General features: G+C 38.8%; 3 protein-coding genes across 6 annotated transcripts; 1 reads left to right on the top strand and 2 right to left on the bottom strand.

Annotated features, from left to right (window-relative positions):
• Positions 1–144: 144 nt before the first annotated feature.
• Positions 145–1,732, bottom strand: LOC135622650 (pentatricopeptide repeat-containing protein At5g46100-like). The gene has a single exon (XM_065124668.1). It carries the CDS (start codon positions 1,621–1,623, stop codon positions 172–174), a length of 1,452 nt encoding a protein of 483 aa, XP_064980740.1. The 5' UTR covers positions 1,624–1,732; the 3' UTR covers positions 145–171.
• A 4,002-nt stretch (positions 1,733–5,734) lies between these two features.
• LOC135622648 (homeobox-DDT domain protein RLT2-like) lies at positions 5,735–19,897 on the top strand. Of its 4 annotated transcripts, none has more exons than XM_065124665.1 (19): positions 5,735–6,324; positions 6,450–6,956; positions 7,482–7,555; positions 7,768–8,265; positions 8,351–8,440; positions 8,523–8,687; positions 8,765–8,987; positions 9,282–9,382; positions 9,623–9,709; positions 10,492–10,644; positions 10,744–10,899; positions 12,180–12,389; positions 12,456–13,139; positions 13,222–13,411; positions 13,493–13,752; positions 14,920–15,558; positions 15,662–15,766; positions 17,466–17,723; positions 18,615–19,897. In XM_065124665.1, the coding sequence occupies exons 1-19, from the start codon at positions 6,207–6,209 to the stop codon at positions 19,401–19,403; spliced, it is 5,307 nt and encodes a 1,768-aa protein (XP_064980737.1). In that variant the 5' UTR covers positions 5,735–6,206; the 3' UTR covers positions 19,404–19,897. The 4 variants fall into 4 exon arrangements, 3 of the variants coding, with proteins under 3 accessions (XP_064980737.1, XP_064980736.1, XP_064980735.1); XM_065124664.1 differs by having other exon boundaries at positions 13,222–13,420; XR_010491134.1 differs by having other exon boundaries at positions 5,736–6,324; positions 13,222–13,752; positions 18,615–19,524; positions 19,619–19,897.
• A 418-nt stretch (positions 19,898–20,315) lies between these two features.
• LOC135622224 (signaling peptide TAXIMIN 2-like) lies at positions 20,316–21,570 on the bottom strand. Its single transcript, XM_065123869.1, has 3 exons — positions 21,007–21,570; positions 20,768–20,922; positions 20,316–20,681 (listed from the first exon to the last, which is right to left on the bottom strand). The coding sequence occupies exons 1-2, from the start codon at positions 21,102–21,104 to the stop codon at positions 20,799–20,801; spliced, it is 222 nt and encodes a 73-aa protein (XP_064979941.1). The 5' UTR covers positions 21,105–21,570; the 3' UTR covers positions 20,316–20,681; positions 20,768–20,798.
• Between the last annotated feature and the right edge of the window lie 61 nt (positions 21,571–21,631).

The following is a 21,631-nucleotide window of genomic DNA, read 5'->3' as shown; positions in this document are numbered from 1 at the left end:
GAAGCTTTATGTACGGTTCACATTTAGAAGAATTCCTGTCAATAACGTTGAACTATTTATGTTCACTGTTTCACGACATACCTTATGGTATCCCAGACATGTACAATTTCCTGGCAGATAACTTGGTAGTGAGTGCATCGGATGTGACTCAAATTACTTTTTATTAAGACCTCAAAGAGCTACACCCACCACCAGCCCATCCAAGAAAACCTCAGCTGCTTCCCTCACATTTCTCCTTTCCCAGTAACCACCAATCACAACACCCCATGTCTCCCTGGTAGGAACGCAACCTTCAAGCAACATCTCGCTGACAACCCGTGCTGCCTTGTGCACATCTCCCTTCTTGCTGTAACAATCTACCAGATGATGGAATGTGTCCGGTTCAGTAGAAATACCCCTGCTCTTCATGCTCTGATGCACCCGTAAAGCCCTGCTTGAATCACCAACAGCGCACAACCCCACCACAACTGTGTTGTTAATCCTCACATGGAGATTCCAGGTGACGCGGTTCGGTGTGATCCCACTGAGCACCATCTCGTCGAGGTAATTTGCGGCTTCCTGGGCACGGCCAGACTCGCACAACCCATCGATGAGCTTGCCATACAATCCTACATCTGGCTTTTTCCCCTGCAGTCTCATCCTATCTAAGATCTCCAATGCCTCCCCAAGCCTTCCTTCTTTACACAGCCCATTAATCAGCGCAGAATAGGTGATGGCGTTCGGCTGGCATCGGTCCGAGACCATCCGATCCAGCAAAGTGACGGCCTTTAGCGACCGTCCGCCCTTGCAGAGGCCGTCGACCAATGAACTGTACGTGAACACATTCGGCTTAATCCCTATCTTAGTCATTTCGTCGAACATCTCTATTGCTTCGTCTAGCGAGCCAGAGCGGCACATCCCGTGGATCAAAGTAGTGTAGGTGACAACGGTCGGCGAGCAGTCCTTGTCACTCATTTCCTTCAACAGCTGCTTGGCTTCGCCGATCCTGCCATGCTTGCAGAGCCCGTCGATCACAGTGTTGTAACTGCAAGAATCGGGCGGACACCCGCGATCGGGCAGCCTGCGGAACACTCGGAGGGCCGCGTCCACGTCTGCGCCGCTGCCGGCGTCGGTGCAATGGGCCTTGAGGAGGACGTTGTAGGAGGCGACGGAGGGCGGGACGCCGGCTGCCCTCATGCCGGCGAAGAGGCGGCTAGCCAGGTCTAGGCGGTTGTGGGCGACGAGGACGGCGAGGAGGGCGGTGTAGGAGCGGTTGGAGGGCCGGAGGAGGAGGAGGCGGGGGGCGTCGTGGAAGAGGCGGAGGGCGTCGAGGGGGCGGCGGGCGCGGCCGTGGGCGCGTATGAGGGCAGCGAAGACGGGCTCCGGGGGCGGGTGGCCCAGCTCGGCGGGGACGCGGGCGAGGACCGAGAAGGCGGTGGGGAGGAGGCCGGCGGCGGCGAGGCGGGCGGACATGTGGGCGAAGGTGGCGGCGTCGTGGCGGAAGCCGGAGGGGTATTCGGCGGTGGCGGAGTCGAAGATGAGGAGGGCCTTGCGGACATCGGACTCGGCACGGATCAGCCGGAGGACCTGCGCGTTGGTGATCTCTTTCGTCCACCGGATGGCCGATGCTTGGCCGCGCGCCATCTGCTACGAATCCCCCACTTCGCTACGACGCACGCTCGGTATCACCTCTTTGCAACGAGTTTAAGACGATAGTCTTCTTTATATGTTAAATCATGCGACCAACACAAGTAAGGGGTAATTATATACTCCTCATATGTAGTTAGATCTAAATGATATTTTTTTTATATTTAAAAATTTTATATTAGAATCAACATAGATATATGAAATTGAAACATCTAATTTTTTTTATCCTAATATCATTAATGTTATCGATAAAAATATGAAAATAATTCATAAAAAAATAATTTTAATGTTCTAGTTAATTTTATGTTTTTTTGTCATATAACGATCGTTGCGTCGCTAAGGGTCCCAGATTATTGTTGTAAGTGAGAAGGAAGAACGGTGATGAAATGTGAGACAAACAAAGATTTACATCATCCTCTTCTTCCTCTTCTTTTATTATCGCTTTTCATCCTAATCTACCACAGTAACTCACAACAGTTGCTCGTGGTACAGCACTATCATCTGTTACTATTATAAAAATATAGAAATAATTTTTTTACCCATCATTCTTATACTTTCGTCTATAAAACTGATTATGTTAAGGTAAATAGAGCTATATTTTTTAGTTTCATAATTATAAGATTTTTAATATAATTTTTTTTTTAAATATAGAGATTGGGATGTTAAAAGGTTTAACTACATTGGCTAATATATAATTAATCCAAAAGTAACGTGCAATATATAAATATGTAACATTAATCATGTTATACCACATCCTTCGTATTAAATAATATTATTCATTATATGATGGTGTACTCTCTTCTTGGGTATGAGTGCTTTTATTCTATTCATAAGCTTATGACGATTGATGTAGTAGTATTTTTTCACATGTTATACACATTTATCCTATTAAGAAACTATCTCATCATCACATTTGATGACCTATTAATTATAAAAAATATTATAATATTATTGAGATGTATATTCATAAACAATTAAGTTTCATTTCATAGATAATAAAAATTAAAATAATTATTTAAGATAATATAAAAATATGTTTAGGATATCTATTGATATGGTAATAAGTATATGTGAAATGATTATATTTATTAAGTAGAGGAATATCTTAAAAAATTAATATAAACTATAAATAATAACTTAAATATTTTTAAATTAATAAAATATATATTTTTTTACGAATCTCAACGATAACAAAAGTTTCATTTAGTCGATTAGAAATAGTTTGAAACTCGACTTTGTTATTATTATTATAATATATATATATATATATATATATATATATATATAACCTTAGCAATGATATAATATCATTAAGGCTGAATTCTTCGTAAATGTTTATGACTTTTTTTTGGGTGGTATAGCATCGCATATTTTAAAATTTCTCACATATTATTTTATTTTAAATGATCATTTTTCTGGTATCAATCATTGTCCTCTATCACATCTCTATCTTATCGACGACTCTCCTTTGCCTTATGCCGAGTAGTCTTGCCAATTGATCCTCGTTACCCATCGTGGTTGATCACAACCCTTATTGGTTATTCCCCTCCCTCCTCTTAATTGCTTGTGTCTTTATACATAAGTTGACAAATATGAGAGCGATAAGTAACGACTAAGCACGATTAGGACTAAGGTTGTGATATAAATTTTTTAAAATTACGAGAGCAAAGTAACGTTTTTGGTATATCTCATGACATTCTATAGGAAAAAAACTCAAAGTTATGATTTTTTTAGAATTCTTTTCACATATAATATCATGTATCATATTTATTTATTTATTTATTTATCTTTTGATTCGTGTGTGCATGTAGTTGAAATGATTTATAATGATAAAGCCATATGAATCAATATTCTATCATATAAATAATAAATGTGGTAAAAAAATGCTTAATATATGACACCAAATGTCTCATTTCTCGGCACCTTAATGAGCCAACGTCTCATTTTACAAAGACCGCTTCCAATTTGTATCACTCTCCACACTACCATATCATCACGTCAACAAAAACAAAAATAAAATGCATCATGTATACTAGCATATCATCACGTCAACAAAACAAAATGAAAATGATTCATACTTGGTATACGATACTTTGTATCGTGATGAACTCTTAGTAGCGCTTTTAATTTAGACTATTCATCTGATAATATACTCTCCATATCAACAAAAACTCAATGGGTCAATGCCTTTGAGAGTCAACTAGAAAACAATAGCTCGGATCTGATTTGGCCGCACAAATATATTTTTAGATGATAATACATATCGCGAAAAATATTTCTATGAGAGAGTCAATGATCAACATCTACGAATTGTTTGATATATATACATATATATATATATATATATATATGTACATATATATATATATATACATGTACATGTACATATATATATATATATGTACATATACATGTACATATATATATATATATGTACATGTACATATATATATATATATGTACATGTACATATATATATATATATGTACATGTACATATATATATATATATATATATATATATATACATATATATATATATATATATACATATATATATATATATATATATATATATACATATATATATATATATATATATATATATATATATACATATATATATATATATATATATATATATATATATATATATATATAACAATCAAATGGTGGCAACTTTTGATTTGTATATTTTACATTTGACTGAACTCCCAATCATCGGAAACATTTGCAAACTAATTCATAATCCTTCAGCTAATTATCCAACTAAATCCAATTTATTAGGATCCAATTAGACTATCATTCGGTGCGATTGCTTAGATTTAACAATTTGAATTCTACATAATTGGCCATCGAATCATTTACTAAACTCCATCCAACATCTCTAACATTGGTAGCAAAAGCTTATTGTTAGCTTCGTATTCAAACTTTGGTATTTGGTTATTTGCCTTCATCTGATCGACACACATCAGATCACTCGCTTGAGTGTCTGTGTTAGATCTATGCTCAACACACAAGTCAATTGGATTCACCATGCGTTGAATTATAATATGTACTCAAGATGTGAATCCAATTGGATTCAATTGACTATAATATGTACGAAACAATGTATCCGATGAATTATATATCATAATTTTGGTGAGATATATACCAAAAACAATGAGCATCCCTATGCGATGCAACATCGTCTCTCTCTTTATTCCTCATTCATATCTTTCTTTTTCGTTTTGCATAGTCTTGATTTCATCCCAAATAAATTAATCAATAATCATAGTCTGCTTTGACTTACATTATTATTTTATTCAACTAAAATCGAATTAATTATCACATGCATCTATTTATTAATTATAACTAAATTAATTTCAGTTCCTAATATAATCTTATCAAATATTTGATGTATTAGCATGAAAATGAAGCACCGTGATGGCAACATGGTAGGGGGTGACCTCATATGTGGGATGATTCGAAGATTAAAGGAGACAAAGAGATAAACATATTATATATATGATAAATTCATGAAAAAAACTATTTTGAGAGATTTCCATACAACACTTTCATTTCTAAAAATTCCGACAAAACACCCATTCTTTTATAAAAAAAAAATTTACCCTTTATAGTTAGTACGATCGATAATCTTTCTCATCGTCTGTATCATCATCTTAGAAGAGAAAGCTTTGGATTATAAGTAAAAACATACCAGTAGCGGATAAGAAAGATCATCGATGATAAAGGAAAAAAAAAAAGATGATGATGAATTTTATAATATCATTAATTTAATAAAATTATAAATTTTATAAAAAAAGTGTTAACTAAAAGGTATTAAAAAATAAAGAATTATTTTCGAAAATTTACCCTATACAGAACAAATTTCCGAAAAAGGTTCATATATTCCTGCGCCACGTCACTGATGCGCAGGTAAACTTCGAGCGGCGCCAAAGTGGGTCCCAAACCGAGACCTCACCGAGACAGCGAGCACGCTCCGTACCGCACCGAGGGGTGTAACGGAAACAGACGCCACACGACACACCCGCCGAAATCACGCCCCCGAACCGAAACGAGCGCAAACAAAAGCAGCAGGCAATAACGGTGCGAAGAACAAAACTCAACCCCCCCACACCCCAAATCATAACCCCACGATCGCTCCCCTCCCTCCCTCTCTCTCTCTCGTTCGCTTTACGATCGCCTCATGTTTGATTATTCTTTCCCCCAAACAACAAAGAGAAAAAGGAGAGTACAGAACAGAAGACATGGGGGGTTCCATCTGTTCCACGCCAATCCCAAATCAAACTTGCATTTATTTCTCCCAATTCCCCGTCTTCTATTTATCTTTTATTCCATCTCTCGTGTTTCTCTTCTTATTATTATTCTCCCCCAAATCTCACCGCACATCGCTTCCTTTCTTTTCTGTTCTTCCTTTTTTCCACGGCTGCTTTTTATTTTTTTTCGGGTTTTCCTTCGCACCTTTTTTTGTTTTTCGGTTGCGTGCTATAAATTAATGCGAGGCGGAACGAATTAGTTTTATCTTTTGTTCTTCGCCTCCGTGGAAAGGAACCCTTTTGTTCGATCTAGGGTTAGGAGATGGAGGTCGGGGATGGAAAGCAGGAGACGCCGCCGCCGGCGGAGGGCGGAGACAAGCCGCCCAAACGCAAGATGAAGACCCCTTACCAATTGGAGATCCTCGAGAACACCTACACCGGTTTGTTTTATCCCACTTCGGGTTTCCGGGTCTCTGATCGGTCTCGGACGGGCGTCGATCGGTGTCGATATGTGATTTATATCGTTGTGATTCTTTTGTGTGTGTTTGTTCTTTTTTGGTGTCAGTGGAGGCGTATCCGTCGGAGGCGCTGCGGGCTGAGCTTTCGGTGAAGACTGGCCTCTCGGATCGGCAGCTCCAGATGTGGTTCTGTCATCGGAGGCTCAAGGACCGGAAGGTTCAGTCGGCGAGGAAACGGCGGAGGGAGGCGGATTCATTGCCGCCGACGCCACCGCCGCCGGTGCTGCCTCCCCAGAATGATATGTTGTCCTCGGAGTCCGGGGGCCTTGGGTTGAGCTCGAGCCCCTACGGTAGCAGCGGGGAGTCGAGGAGGGCAGTTACTAGGACGGCGGCGGCTGTCTCGAGGATTGGTACAGAGATGTCAGCTGTTGGAAGACGGTATTATGACGCCCTGTTGCCGCCTCCGCCAACTCACCTCGCCCATCTGGCCGTGATGGAGTGCCAGATACTTGCGTCGGTGGAAGCGCAGCTCGGGGAGCCACTGAGGCCGGATGGGCCGGTCCTCGGTGTTGAGTTTGATCCACTGCCACCTGGTGCTTTTGGGGTGCCAATAGGTATTACTAGACATGATTGTGATACCAAAATATCATCTTCTGCTATGGTCATGTTATCTTGTTGGTGCATATGTTATATATTTTTGCAACCAGCATTTTAGTTCTGGCATAGGTATTTTCACTGTCCTGAGTCGCTCCATTCCAAGTATTGGGGAGTTGCTGGAGCCAGAAGTGTGTACAGGTGATTTAGGTGGTGAAAAGGGTCTGAATAATAATAGTGCAGGTTAACATAACTATAATTTTGGGAGATGACTTGGAGTGGTGGTTGTGCCGGAGAATGTGAAATTGTAAACAAATGGTGGGCAAAAGATGTATCAGTGACCCAAAATATGGTTCTGATTATGCTGAGCTTTTCTGGATGGCACTTTTGTCGACTTCACCACATTAAGCGCCTCTTTCTCTATTGAAGCTTTTTCTTTGCTAAGTATCTGTGTGTTAGTAATTATGTTTAGTTATATATGCTTCGCCCATTGTCGTACTTTTCTTTAAATTCTGCTACTCATTCTTCTAAAAATTTTTCAACAGAGACACCAACTCAAGAACAGCAGCCTGTGTGGCCCCATGGTGGCCATATGTTTGAGAGACATGATACAAAGATGGTAAATATTTTTTGTCCCTTACTGTGGCCTAATGGAAGTCCTGTTGCAAATCGACACCAGTTCTTTACTTTTTTTGTGCCTTGTGATTTTTGACATCTAACTAGTTTTATTAAGTGTTGACCCTATATCGCAGTATAAATTTGATTTGTTCTTTACAGTATGGTCCTCCAGTGTTAACTTATACAATGGTTGTGAATCTTACTGCTTTGTAGGCATCAAGTTTCTTGTCTAGCATGGAACATCGTTTACCAAGTTCATCTAAAGGGAAGAGAAAAACTGCAGTAGGGGCTTCCCATACAGTGTGTCTGCAGATGGGTCCTAGAGCTCTTCATGAATATCAGTTTATCCCCAAGCAGCCAAGTGTCCGGTCAGAGGCACTTGACAGGGTCTCCCTGTCTCATTATCTTGAGTCTTCATCAGATGCTCCGAATACCAAGATGACATCTTTACCTTCAGGGGGAAGGTACTTGCATGTAAATGACCACGAGGGACCAAGCTATACTTTTCAAGGTCAAAATTTGAGTGCTGACCTCTTGACTCAAGAAGGCAGGCAACAAGCTTTTCCTTCGGTCTCAGTGGAGTATGACAATTCTCTTGACGGTAACTCCTTTCCAGATCCTGCAACTGATGCTCAGTTTGGTATGGGTGAAGTCCCTGGACTCGAAAACCCATATTTGTCATCTTATAGGAGATTGGACAGAAAACGTAAGGTATGTACAACACGTTAATCAGTGCAGCTTTGTGCTTAATTTTCTTCAGATAATTGTTGTGATAATGTATTTTTGCCATATGCAGAGTGATGAAGTAAGGATTGCTAAGGAGGTGGAAGCCCATGAGAAGCGGATTAGGAAGGAGATCGAGAAACAAGATATCTTGAGGCGAAAGGTGCTTCTTTATTGTTTAAACTTCAAAATTTCTCTTTGGTATGTTCAGTATCCAGTATTAAAACAAAATTATCAATCTTTAGAGAGAAGAACAAATGCAGAGGGAAATGGAGAGACATGAACGGGAAAGAAGAAAAGAAGAAGAACGGGTGATGCGTGAAAGGCAGCGGGAAGAAGAGAAGTTCCAACGTGAACAGAGGCGTGAAAATGAACGCAGGGAGAAGTTTTTGCTCAAGGAATCCTGTAGAGTAGGTTCCATAAAAATTGTTCTACCATTTTTTTCATGATTCAAATAGTTTGCTAAAACTTTTCTGGGTGAGCTCAGGCTGAGAAGCTGAGGCAGAAAGAAGAACTGAGACGTGAGAAGGAGGCAGCAAGACTGAAAGCTGCTCGTGAGAGAGCCACTGCCCGCAGAATCGCAAAGGAATATATGGAGCTTATTGAGGATGAGCGCTTGGAGTTGTTGGAGCTTGCTGCAGCAAATAAAGGATTCTCCTCGATCTTTGCTCTTGACAGTGAAACTTTGCAACAACTTGATTCATTCAGGAGTATGGTTCTCTTTACCTAATCAGTTTAGTTCTAGAAATCTGCATTATATGACTCATTGTTTCTTGTGTACATGATATTTCACAGTTTGTTAGTATGTGTTTCATTAATCGTAAAAAATCTACCTATATGATTCCGTGTTGGTTGAACTAGATATTGAGCAATTTGTTGGTAAATGTTGTAGAATTGCTACTGCAACAACTTTATTCTTGGATAACTTCATAGAAGTTGGTCATATTGAGTTTAATGTCCATTATGATAAAAAAAATAGTAAATTATGTAAGTTTTGACTGCAGGTAAGTTGACTGCATTTCCACCAAGTTCTGTAAGACTGAAAAGGCCGTTTGAGATTCAACCTTGGGCAGATTCTGACGAGAAGATAGCTAACCTTCTTATGGTGCATTTTCTACTCTTTTCATTTTTATAATCTGTTATCATTCCATTACAATGCTATATTTTCCCCTTGTGCTATATCTTCTGCATGGTTTGTGTTTTATCTGACAATTATGATTTTTCTGAAGTTTCAAGCTTATAGAATTCCCTTTTTTTTTTTTTTTTTTCATTTACTCCTTTCTATAATAGTTCCATTTTAAATTCCCCTAACACATCTACTTTATGCTGTTGGTTGGAATTTTAGGTTTGGAAGTTTTTAATCACTTTTGCTGATGTACTTGGTCTTTGGCCATTCACTCTTGATGAGTTTGTGCAATCTCTCCATGATTATGTGAGTGCTCTCATACTTTCACTTTATCTGAACCTAGAAATCTCATGTTCTGTATTTGGTGGAATAATTTTGTCTGGGAAATGCTATATATGACCTTGTATTGGAATTCTAGCTCTTGTGGGAGTCCAATCTGAGCTTATTTTTCATTTTCTGATGATTTCAGTTCTTGGACGAATAATTTTTTGGATAGTCAGAGCCATTCTCTTTATGTAAAACCAACTTTTTAGTGATTTGAATTTCTTTACAACAAACTTTTTAGCTTGGTCAGTATATCTGACTCACCAACTGCTTGTGGTCTTCTCCTGCCTGCCTTGTATGAATCTCACACACACTTTACATATTAATGAACTAAGATGGTTTATAGGAACTGGAATAATTGGGGGAGGACTTATATTTCAAAGCCTATGTGTTTGAAATGATGATAGATTGTAGAATTAGAAATAGCTAACACTATTTATTTGTGCAAGTGGTAGATACTCTGGTGAAATGAGGGAGACTGAGACTTCACTTTTCATAAATGCAATTTCATTGATATGTCTTGCCAGGAGCAAAAAAATAACAAAGTATGTACAGAGGATGAGAGTTAATAAATCTGCATCAACAATGTAGTTTGCTAAAAATTGTGGAAGTTTGATAACCAATAGCCTAAAAATCAGTCATATGGATTCAACTAAGCTGCAGATTCTGAAATGCTTATCATGCTAACCATGACCATTATAAAGAACCATGAGAATCAGCTTTACCTTTTCTCTTGTGCTGAAGATCTCCAATAATTTTCATAGGATTCAAGACTTCTGGGAGAAGTACACGTTGCTCTACTTAAATCCATCATCAAGGACATCGAGGATGTTGCGAGGACTCCTGCTAGCACACTTGGGGCTAGTCAAAGTTGCACTGTGAATCCAGGAGGTGGTCATCCACAGATTGTTGAGGGGGTGTGTGCTCTCTCACCTCAATTTCAAACTTTTTGAATACTGCTTTCTAGTTGTGACGTCGTTCATCTCATATACCCATGATCTGCTTACATTTGCTAGGCACATGCATGGGGTTTTAACATTCACAGTTGGCAGCGCTATTTGAATTACTTAACATGGCCTGAGATACTGCGACAATTTGCTTTATCGGCTGGATTTGGGCCACAACTGAAGAAAAGAAACGTGGAACGTGTACATTTCCGGAACGAGAATGAGGTGCCTATTTTGCTGCATGAACTTTGAAAATAAAATGCTACATCCATATAAGCTAATCACTATGTTTGATGGAGTTAGTTTGATTGTTGTTATTTCTATGACATTTGGTTCGTTCCCTAGATATTATTTTTTAAAATAATTTCCTTTCATTATATTTAGATGCAAGACATTGATCCTTCCAGATCCTGCATTGGTGGGAGTTTGCTGCATTGGATACTTTTTTTTTTTTTAATTTTTTTCCATTATATTAAAATGCTTACAAGGCACTATAACAAAGAAAATAAAGATTTGCAGATGTGCATGGAATTAATGAGATTCAATGTAGTAAAATACTGGAGTACTTAGTTTATTGGAAACAGATGGTTGAAGCATGTTTGACTTAAACTGGAAGAGCTTCCATAAACAGTTATTTTTCCTTCTGAAACCATTTTTTACATGGTCATGCTAGGCTTATGAGGAGGGACCTAAACAACTTATTTCTTTAAGTTTTTACTGCTTTAATGGCAGAGCAGGGAAGAACTCTTTAGTGCATATTTATTTCTTCATTTGTTTTCCTGCTGTCCTTTACACTGCTTGCCATAGCCAGTCATTGCCATTCTCGAGGACAAATTTCTGCTTGAGGTAGTTTGCAACATAGTTGGTGCAACAAACTTTCTGTTGTTTTGCAGTCAATTGCATCAGTTTTTTAGCTGCCCTTGGAGGTACAATAGTTATGACTGACCTGGTCTCACCTGGACTGCCAGCAGCCACGATGCACACTTGCTACCTGCCTCAGGTGGTCCTTTATCGTCTAGGAATTAGGAAGAAAAATTAGGCTTGTCTCATTTATTATTCGCCAAGTTCTGTTCTCTAATCCAAAATATAAATAACCTTCTTTGTTACTTCCAATCATGATATCTAGAAAATCCAAAAAAAAATCTTTTTTTGTTTGTTCTTATTCTAGTAAAAATATAACTGCTAAAATGTGTCTCTTTCCTTAAATTACTATGTATTAATGATGTAATTATATATGAAACTTTTTGCTTAAGGCATTGACTCTTTGATAATATACAATGTTATATATCCAATAGGTAATAATAGTTGAACATTTTGCTATTTGGTGAACTGTCTCTGTGGAAATATTAGCAGCTTATGCAGCTGGTACTTTTCTTATATGTTGTCACTTGTTTCTATTACCAAGCTCATGTTTTGGTTATCATTTGAGTAGTTTCACCGATCCAAAGATGCTATAGCAGTATCTTTGGTGTGACTAATAAAAGTGTTAAGCAATTTCTATTCAGGGTAATGATGGTGAGAACATTATTTCGACTTTACGGAATGGCTTGGCAGCTGAAAATGCTGTTGCTATATTGAAAGTAAGGGGATTTACTCATCGACGTAAATCTCGGCATCGTTTGACTCCTGGAACAGTCAAGTTTGCTGCTTTTCATGTTCTTTCTCTTGAGGGAAGCAAAGGCCTTACAATACTAGAAGTTGCAGATAAGATTCAGGTAAATGTGTTTTTTTAGTTTTGTTTCTTGTTCTTAATTTGCTTAAGCCACTTATGTCATCATCAGAAATCTGGATTAAGGGATCTAACCACAAGCAAGACACCAGAGGCATCTATTTCTGCAGCATTATCCCGAGACACAAAACTTTTTGAGAGAACTGCTCCTTCAACATATTGTGTAAGATCCCCTTACAGGAAAGATCCTGCTGATGCAGATGCTGTGATATCTGCTGCTCGGGAAAAGATACAAGTATTTCATAGTGCAATTTCAGACTCTGAGGAAGCTGAGAAGGATGCAGAAGATGTAGATGATGCTGAAAGAGATGAAGATTCAGAAGGTGATGCTGCTGCTGAACCTGAAGTTGATGATGGTGGCAGTGATGCAAAAGTGGATAAGCATGATCCTTTGACAAGCGAGTTAGAACATTCTAGGACCTTGAATTTGTTAGGAAAGGAAAAAGGGGGAGCAATTGTCAATGCGGGAAAAGGTCCTCAAATGCCTTCAGAGAACACGAAACCATTAAGCACTTCGGGTGTTCCCCAACTTCCTGACATCAATTTAAACTGCCGTGAAGCAGGCAATGGTGATATGGAGGACACAGAGATTGATGAAAGCAACTTTGGTGAACCATGGGTTCAGGGATTATCAGAAGGCGATTATTCTGAATTGACCGTGGAAGAGTGCCTAAATGCCCTTGTTGCTTTGGTAGGAGTGGCAACCGAAGGAAATTTGATACGCGCTATTCTTGAGGTACTAATGGGATAGTCTTGTGTCATGTTCTTTATTATTCCTTTTGTCTTGTCTTCATTGAACTGATCCAAGGACTTAACAGGAACGATTGGAAGCTGCAAATGCTCTGAAGAAACAAATGTGGGCAGAGGCACAGCTTGATAAAAGACGGTTTAGAGAAGAATATTCTAACAGATTACAAGGTACAGCTTTTGGTGGATATAAAGTCGAGGCAACTCTAACTTATGGTGCAGGAGAGGAAAGTCAAACTCCACTAGACGGTGTTGATAAGGGTAACAATGGTAATCTAGATGCAATTAGCAATGAGCAATTTCTTGAAACAAATCAGGTTAATCTTGGTAATATGTCTATAGGACAACAATTTACCAGTCCAGATGTTCTTCCAGTTCAACACTATGGATATGCTATTGAAAAGTCACGTTCCCAGTTGAAATCATTTATTGGTTACAAGGCAGAGCAACTCCATGTTTACCGGTCATTGCCCCTAGGTCAAGACCGCAGGCAAAATCGCTATTGGCAATTTACAACATCTTCTTCGCCAAATGATCCTGGTTCTGGGAGGATTTTTTTTGAATCCAAAGATTGCCATTGGCTGCTTATTGATTCAGAAGAGGTAGATGTGTCTCCAACTTCTTCTTTAATCGATAAATCCTTATGAAATTTCCTGACAAATGTAAGACCTTTTGTTATTTCATGAATCTGTGAAGCTATTGATGTAAGATATATACGTCTGGAACAGTTGATACAGCTATTATACACATTCTGCTACTTAGTGTACAAACACAAATGGGAAAATATTTTATCTTCAAAACTGAAACCCAATAAATAATTGCCATCAGCAATATATAGGTTCAGTTAAGTATCACAGATTGCATTGGTAGGGCAGCCTTGCAGTCCATACGAGATATGATTTATCAAGTATGCTGACATTCTGAAAAGAATCAATGATATTGGCAAAATTTTGTAGGTTGATACAATATTCACTTAGGTTTTGAATTTATATGTCTACCTAGTCTTTTGGATACCATGCATTAATTCCAGTTACAGGCACTGTAATAGATGAAGTTGCATATTAGATTGCTCGGGTGGTATAGTAGCTTCTAGGCCCAGGACAATCTCTTCTAAGATAGATTTAAGCTGGTTGAATTTTACGATTTACCAAAGATTTTCATTTTTTAGGATATCACTTGTTACTAACAGAGGAACTGATTAGCAAAGGTTAAATATTTATTCTTATTATTTTTTAAATAAGCAGAATATTATCCTTGTCTGTTTTGCTTTCTGGGAGATAAGAAAGGATCCAAAACTTTGGAAGTCAGACAAATTCAATAGTGAATAATATTTTCTAATTTTGGTCAAAAAGAGTATTATTTGCAATAGTTGGTGTATATAACTTTGATATAATAGCAAAGTTATTTTGGTCTAAAAATATCAAGATGGTGTGTAGTGTGTACAAGTTATTTGTTAAAAAAACCTTTTTTAACAAATAACTCCATGTTTACCTTTTTGTTAATTGTGTTTGTGCACTATCATTGTGCCCATTCTCCTTACATATTATTTTACACAAAAATAATTTTTTATTTTAAATTTTTTAATGAATTTCTAAGATTTCAATGTGATTGCAAAGAATCTTTTGATGCATGATTATATTCACCAGTTTATTTTTAGTGGCTTCTCTGTCTATACTGTCAGATAAATTTCAGTTTGGACATTACACTTATCAGTTTCAGAAGTTCTTTAAGGTCCTAATGACTGAGATTTTTGTCTTCATTGCATGCAGGCATTTGATGCTCTTTTAGCTACTCTAGATACACGTGGGATTAGGGAATCACATTTGCATTCCATGTTGCAAAGAATAGAGACAACTTTTAAAGAGGCAATCAGAAGGAATAAGAAAGCTTTCAAGTCCTCATTGTTAGTTAGAGATCATGTTAAAACAGTGCTGACCAGAACAGCATCAAGTCCAGACTGCAGTGTGGAACTTGACAGTCCTAGCAGTACCCTCTGTTGTCTTGCTTCTGATGGCTTGGAGAATTCAGCATCTTTCAGAATTGAACTTGGGCAGAATGAATTTGAGAAAAGTGCTGCTCTGAGGAGATACCAAGGTTTATTCAGATGGATGTGGAAGGAATGCTATAATCCTTGCATTTTATATGCAATGAAATATGGGAAGAAAAGATGCTCCGAGCTACTTCATACTTGTGATTCTTGCTTCCAGTCCTTTTTAGCTGAAGAAAAGCATTGCCCTTCTTGCCACAAGACATTCAAGACCTTTCATAACCCTGATGCAAATTTTGCAGAGCATGTGGCTCTGTGTGAACAGAAAAGAAAATCAGATCCTGGTTGGAAGCTCCAAGTCTCTGACTCCTCTCTTCCGATAGGGATTAGATTGTTGAAGGCACAGTTGTCCATGATTGAGGTAGGAAACCGTATTCAAGCCATAAATCTTTTTTACCTTCTTTTCATTTCACATCATTGAAACTGTTTTAATTTTGTTCTGCAAATTTTGCTAATTTTGACAGGTTTCAATTCCAGCAGAAGCTCTTCAGGCTTTTTGGACGGAGGGATATAGGAAATCCTGGGGTGTGAAATTGCACTCTTCATCATCTGCTGAGGAGCTATTTCAGGTATTGACATGTTTGATACATTATCAACATAATTGTTTTCCTCAGTAGAATATGACCAATTGGCCTTATATGTAGATCAAAACAAACAATTACATGAAACAATGACTTCTACAGTTCTATTAGTTCAATTTTTGTCATTGAAGCTCTATTTAAGTTATAATCTGCCTTTCTTTAGAAGTTGAACTTTAATAAACAATTTTTCCATTTGTCCCAAGTGAAGTAATGAATTGGTTGGTCATCGGTGCATATGATTTGGTATTGTGATTAATGAAAAGATAAGATTCTAAGTTCTCTTTTTTCATTGAACTGGAGTGAATTCTTACTGTTATAATCATTGTAAATGACCCTCGAAGTTGCTGAGAAGCAGAAGCATGAAACTTGTCTTTTTACAGAATTTCCAAAAAACTATGTTCACCATTGTGTTCTATGAAGCAGGGTCACTTCAAAATGCTTGTCATGTTCATGTTGTGTTCTGTGTGTCTGGTGTTTGTCTTCTTTAAAATCTATCATGTACTTGTGTTATCTACACCTATATTAACTTGATTATTCTATATATATATTCCACTAGTTCTGTCTGCATAAAGCTTCTCGATGTGTAAAATACCTGCAAATTATGTATTTTGGCCGGGCTTTTTAACTCGCTATTAGTGTGATAATGTCCTTTATGTTTTACATGTGCATCTGAAGTGTATTGTCAGTTATGCTTGTTAAGCTTATATATGATAGATTGTCTAAATTGTTCAAAAGATATCTTGTTGTATAAAACTATAATTCCAAAATCTATTGATTTATTGTTGTACCAAAGCCATGTCATGTTTTACTTTCTAGGGTTTGTCATGTTGACATGCTCACATGTCATGTCTTGACATTCTTTAGCTTTAAAGCTTTGCTTGTGCTATTAGTTTATTATACTGGGGTGAGATCCAACTGAGACCCTTAGCAAGATAGCACAGTGGTAGCATGTTGCCACTCCAAGCTGCTACTCCATTTAAACTTGATTATGAACCAATTCTGATCATTTGAGGGACCAAATTCATCAGACTGTTCTGTTGGGTCAAATCATCCTTTATCAACAGGGTGAAGGTTGGCCTTATTATCAGTACATTGAATGGAAGGATGGAAACTATTTTAGAAAGAGTGGTTTGTATTGTACAGTTTTGAGCATCGTATTCAGTGGACATGGGTTGACGCTCCCTGGTTGTATACTAGACTAGTAAATGCTTGAAGAATCTATAAACCTAGTTCATTCTTCATGTGGCCCCAGGCGCATTACATCCAAGGACAAGTAAGACTTGAAATAGAATGGGTTGTGATGATCTGGAGTTCTAACTTCAACTGAGACGGGCTAGATTCAGTTGAGCTGTTAATATCCACATCAATATTATTGATGTTCCTTACAGTGAAAATTCTGAAGGACAGGGCATCATGACTATGATTTTGCTTATCTGAGCATGGAGTTCTGATATTTTTTCTGTTGAAGCACATGAATCGTCATGTGGTGGGCTTGTTGCTTAAACAACTTGGTGCTGCCTGATTTTGAAATGCGGTATTCGTGGTGTCAAATCTTCTTTATCACATTTGTTTTAATTGTTGAATGTTATAATAATCTGCAGTGCACATTTGTTTTCTAGTCTCTATATGCTATTTTCTTAATGATAAAATTCAGAGCTTATCTATACCCTGTGTTGTCTGCTTTCAGATTCTGACTTTGTTGGAGGGTGCAATAAGAAGAGATTTTCTGTCATCAAATTTCGAAACAACAACTGAACTGCTGAGTTACAACACTCCTGGAGTTTATACTGACAATGGTGCTTCTCACTCGGGATCAGTTCCTGTACTACCATGGATGCCTGATACTTCAGCAGCTGTGGCGTTAAGGCTGTTAGATCTTGATTCTTCAATTTCTTATATGCTGCACCGGAAGCTGGAGTCTCATAAAGAAAAAGGAGACTGTACTGTAAGTTATCTTTCTCCCTTTCTTTTTTGTTATTTCTGGGAATTTTTTTATCTTAATCTGCAATCTTGATAATATGTGGACTTGAATGAGGGAAGAGTTACTGTTTCTGAACCATAGACTTTAGTTGGTAAAATGGAGCTTTATGTCCTGCCAACCATAAAACTTGGATTGTTTTTCAATTGTTTGATTCTCAGACATAAAATGTAAGGTCAATAAGTTACTTTAAGAGCGAGGAGAAAAATGTAATAAGTCTGTATTATGTGTATTTTTTCAATTAAATTAGACACTCTTCTTTATTTTCTCCATCTTAACCTTTTGTAATTATGTAGATATGATGTTGATAATCTGCTTATCAAAATGTGCTGAATGTTGATAATCCGCTGGTCTATATATTCTCTCTGGAGAAAATTTGTTCCTATTGAAGTCAACCTTTAATCTGTTGGATTTTTACTTTGTCTATAATATGACATGTTAGGTTTAGTTTGCTATCATGGTTCCATTGCAGGTTATTCACTGGTCTCGTTTGCTTATACTTCTTTGTGATCATATTATCATTATCATTGTTCATGCATTGTAGTTGTTAAACAAACAATTATATGTCTGGACAAAAAATAATTTCAGTAACTTGATGTTCATGTGATCGAGAATGCTAAAAGAAATGGATATTTTAGTAACTAATAGGAAATGAATGTCTTACTATTCTATAGTCATGATTTTCATCTATTAACTTGTCAAGAAGATGCTATTTTCTTGTACCCAGAAAAAAATTGGTTGTGATGATGGAGGGAAAAAAATGTTATTATTATTTCTCTATCATTTGTTCTAAGTGGAAATTTTGTATCATTTTCCTGTCTTGGTTGCTTTTCATGGTTTTAAAACATCTTTCTGCAGAAACTTCAATCACGGTATGTCGTTGTCCACAAAATGCAAGAGGTAGAGCCAATGGACACAGCTGGATACGATGATCATGAAGGGAGGTGGCGTGATTCTGTTAGTGGATGCAGGGGTCGAGGCAGAGGCAGTGATGGTAAGAGAGGGCGGGGCCGTGGGCAAGGAGGGAGAAGGTTGAGAGGAAGTGGAAGCTCCTCAAGATCGGAGCTTAGGACCGAAAATATTGATAGTTTTGAGAAGGCCACAAGGAAGTACACCAGAAGAGGTCGTGGCCGTGGTCGAGGCTGTGGTCGAGGTCGTGGCCGTGGTCGCCGATCCAGTAGGCCTAGGCAAAGTTCGGAGAATTGGGTAGATACAGTTGATAAAGGTTCTCTTTTGGGCAGCTTTATAATTGCAAATACCAGCACTGATCAGGCTAGAATTGAGGTGTCCCCTGAGAGTGCAGGTGAAGAGTGGGCTATAGGTGAAACTGGAACGGCATATGTTGAAGATGATGCTAGTGCAGGTTCAGAATCCGAAGAAAATGGTCAAGCTTCAGGAGAAGATTATGATGATCAGGTAATATACTCTGCTAGGGATGACCATGCTGCCAGCAAGCCTGTAGGGCTAATTGATGATGAATCTGAAGGAGACAGGGAGAGGGATGAAGAGGGTGATGAGGATGATGTGGATTATGATGGGAACGACTTGGATGATCATATGGACGAGGATGAGATTGGAGACACTGCAGAGAGAAACACAGACGAAGATGATGGTGCATCATCATTTTCTTCGGAGTACAGTGATTAGGGGGACAAGACTTGTTGGGGCAGGGAGCAGTCCTGATACTGATTCAAAGCTTTCTCACAGACTTATATAACAAAATGCATCCACTGGAAAGAGTGATGGAGTTCACCATTGATTTTATCAGGCAGGTTCCTCAGGCCAAACTATTGGGTGACTGCACCATCCAAAAGTTCTTCATATAGTGTTTTAATATTCCATGGTTTTTTTTTTTCCTATAGAATTTTGCTTTTGTATCACCTCGAAGATCTTGACGTCAGGACCAACTTGGATTGACGGTTCAGCAAGGAAACAAGGGCGATCCCATTCCTACCATGGTGCTTTTTCGAATTTCATTATCTTGTACAAATGGTGACTATATACGTAGTTGATCCAATTTTTTCTTTTTTTCTTTCTTTTTGGGCCAAGTACAAGTGATCAGGCCATACAGCAACTGCTGGGACGTATGTATAACATGTGTATACAAGATACAAGCAAGTAAATGTCGTTGTTGGTAATTTTGACCTGGTGTTATGGAGCAGTTGCATACCTTCTGCTAACTTGTACTAACGTGGTATAAATCTGTTCCAGGTGGAGCACGCAAGTTCTCTTATAGTGTTATGACAAACTAAACATTGAGACCTGTGATTGATGTGTGGAGGAAGTGCCAATTCTAGTGTTGTGTCAAAGAGCGAAATTGGAGCTCTTTCAGTAGTTGGAGAATTAACATTATGTATACTTGAGGTTGTCCTCTGCGTCATCGACGTAACATTATGGAATCTGGAGCGCATTAAATAAACTTCTCCATGCTACGTCAGACAACAACCTTCTTAAGGATAAAGAAATCCAGTTAGTATTGCATGTAATTAAATAAACAGGCGGTATGTACACCAATCGGACTTAAAATTCTTCAGCGATCCAACCACATGTACGTCGTAGATATCTTCGTTGCAGCAGCAATCTTAAAACTAGTCGCACTCTCAAAGTCGGTCCTCGGATTGTGGCCCCAGCTCATTTTGGTACATATTTGATCTAAATAATTATGCTAGTATAATTTAGCTAGTACTGGTCATTCCTTTACGACGGTAAACATACAAGGAAGACACATGAACAATCAATCAGTCTGAACCCATGCATCTTACATACTGATATCTGATACCAAATACTTAAATCTTAGATTGCACAACCGGCGGCATCCATCACTGCTTCTCACAAATTCTATAATCCGAGTGTCGACGTAATCAGCTCATTGCCATGCAACAACACCACTTTTGAAGGCCAGCACTTTCCATATCGATCTCACACCTACACAGTATTCAACACTGATCAAATCAATCACAGAAGAAGACATTAAGAAGCAGCGTCCTTAGGAGACATGGATGGAGGCGTACGTATGAATATAGGCGACTCCAGAAAGAGCCGTTAGCAGGGAATCTGATCGACGAAGCACCGTATCACCGTGAAGGGCAGCTGTATGAGATCCATCGCCAGATTGGCCACGGCCGCGCAGCAGCAGCAGCACGGGCACACGCAGCTCAGCACCGACCTGAGATGCAAACACAAAGCGAAAGCCCTGAGAAGAGGCTTCTGAGAACACAAGGCATCGATGGTCGAAGGAGACGCCACCGACCCGACCAGCCAAACGGCGACCCCGACGATGGAAATGGCCAACGAGAGGACGGCGAACGGCAAGCCTATCAAGAACGCCAAAGGCCTGCACTCTTCCATGCCTTTCCTCCTTTCCCTCTCTCCCTCTCCCTCTTTTCTCTCTTCTTCTGTCCTCTGGGTGTCCTGTCCGTTGGTTCTCCTTAATTTCCTTCCGCCTCTCTAATCCCTCTCTCTCTTTCTATGGGGGTTGGTTTCTCCTTTATTTAGGAGTCGTCTTAGTGGAGGCACGTCTGACCCGCACTCGACCTGTATCTGGCTCGATCTTATCGGAATTGGATCGGAACGAGACCAGGAGATTATCCTAATCTGTTCCTGAAGAGGTTTCCAACGATATCGACGGCTGGTTTAGGAGCGCCAACCGCCGACGAATGAGTTATGGCTGTAGTCACGCTTATTTTTGGCCCTGGAAAGATTTCCTGCACCAGCTCGTGGAGACGACAGTGCCGGTCCGATGAGGCGCTCGGCGATCCTGGTGGGGCCAAGGCGCCGGCCCGGGCCTTGTGGAGGACGATCTAAGAATCGAACACCTTGGTCATGAGAGCGTGGCGGGGCGTCCCACTGTCGGTGTAAACATTTAAGCTATGGCC

Source organism: Musa acuminata, chromosome BXJ2-9 (genome assembly GCF_036884655.1).
Source record: "Musa acuminata AAA Group cultivar baxijiao chromosome BXJ2-9, Cavendish_Baxijiao_AAA, whole genome shotgun sequence".
Taxonomy (NCBI): domain Eukaryota; kingdom Viridiplantae; phylum Streptophyta; class Magnoliopsida; order Zingiberales; family Musaceae; genus Musa; species Musa acuminata.
Note: the sequence above shows the minus strand (reverse complement) of the source record. Positions and strands in the feature narration are given on the sequence as shown.

Coding starts and splice junctions, on each gene's coding strand:
- LOC135622650 (XM_065124668.1), bottom strand. CDS start 1,623: ATGGCGCGCGGCCAAGCATCGGCCATCCGGTGGACGAAAGAGATCACC.
- LOC135622224 (XM_065123869.1), bottom strand. CDS start 21,104: ATGGAAGAGTGCAGGCCTTTGGCGTTCTTGATAGGCTTGCCGTTCGCC. Junction 20,923..21,006: donor GTCGCCGTTTGGCTGGTCGG/GTCGGTGGCGTC, acceptor TTTGCATCTCAG/GTCGGTGCTGAGCTGCGTGT.
- LOC135622648 (XM_065124663.1), top strand. CDS start 6,207: ATGGAGGTCGGGGATGGAAAGCAGGAGACGCCGCCGCCGGCGGAGGGC. Junction 8,688..8,764: donor TGCTCAAGGAATCCTGTAGA/GTAGGTTCCATA, acceptor GGGTGAGCTCAG/GCTGAGAAGCTGAGGCAGAA. Junction 10,900..12,179: donor ATTTCCGGAACGAGAATGAG/GTGCCTATTTTG, acceptor ATTTCTATTCAG/GGTAATGATGGTGAGAACAT.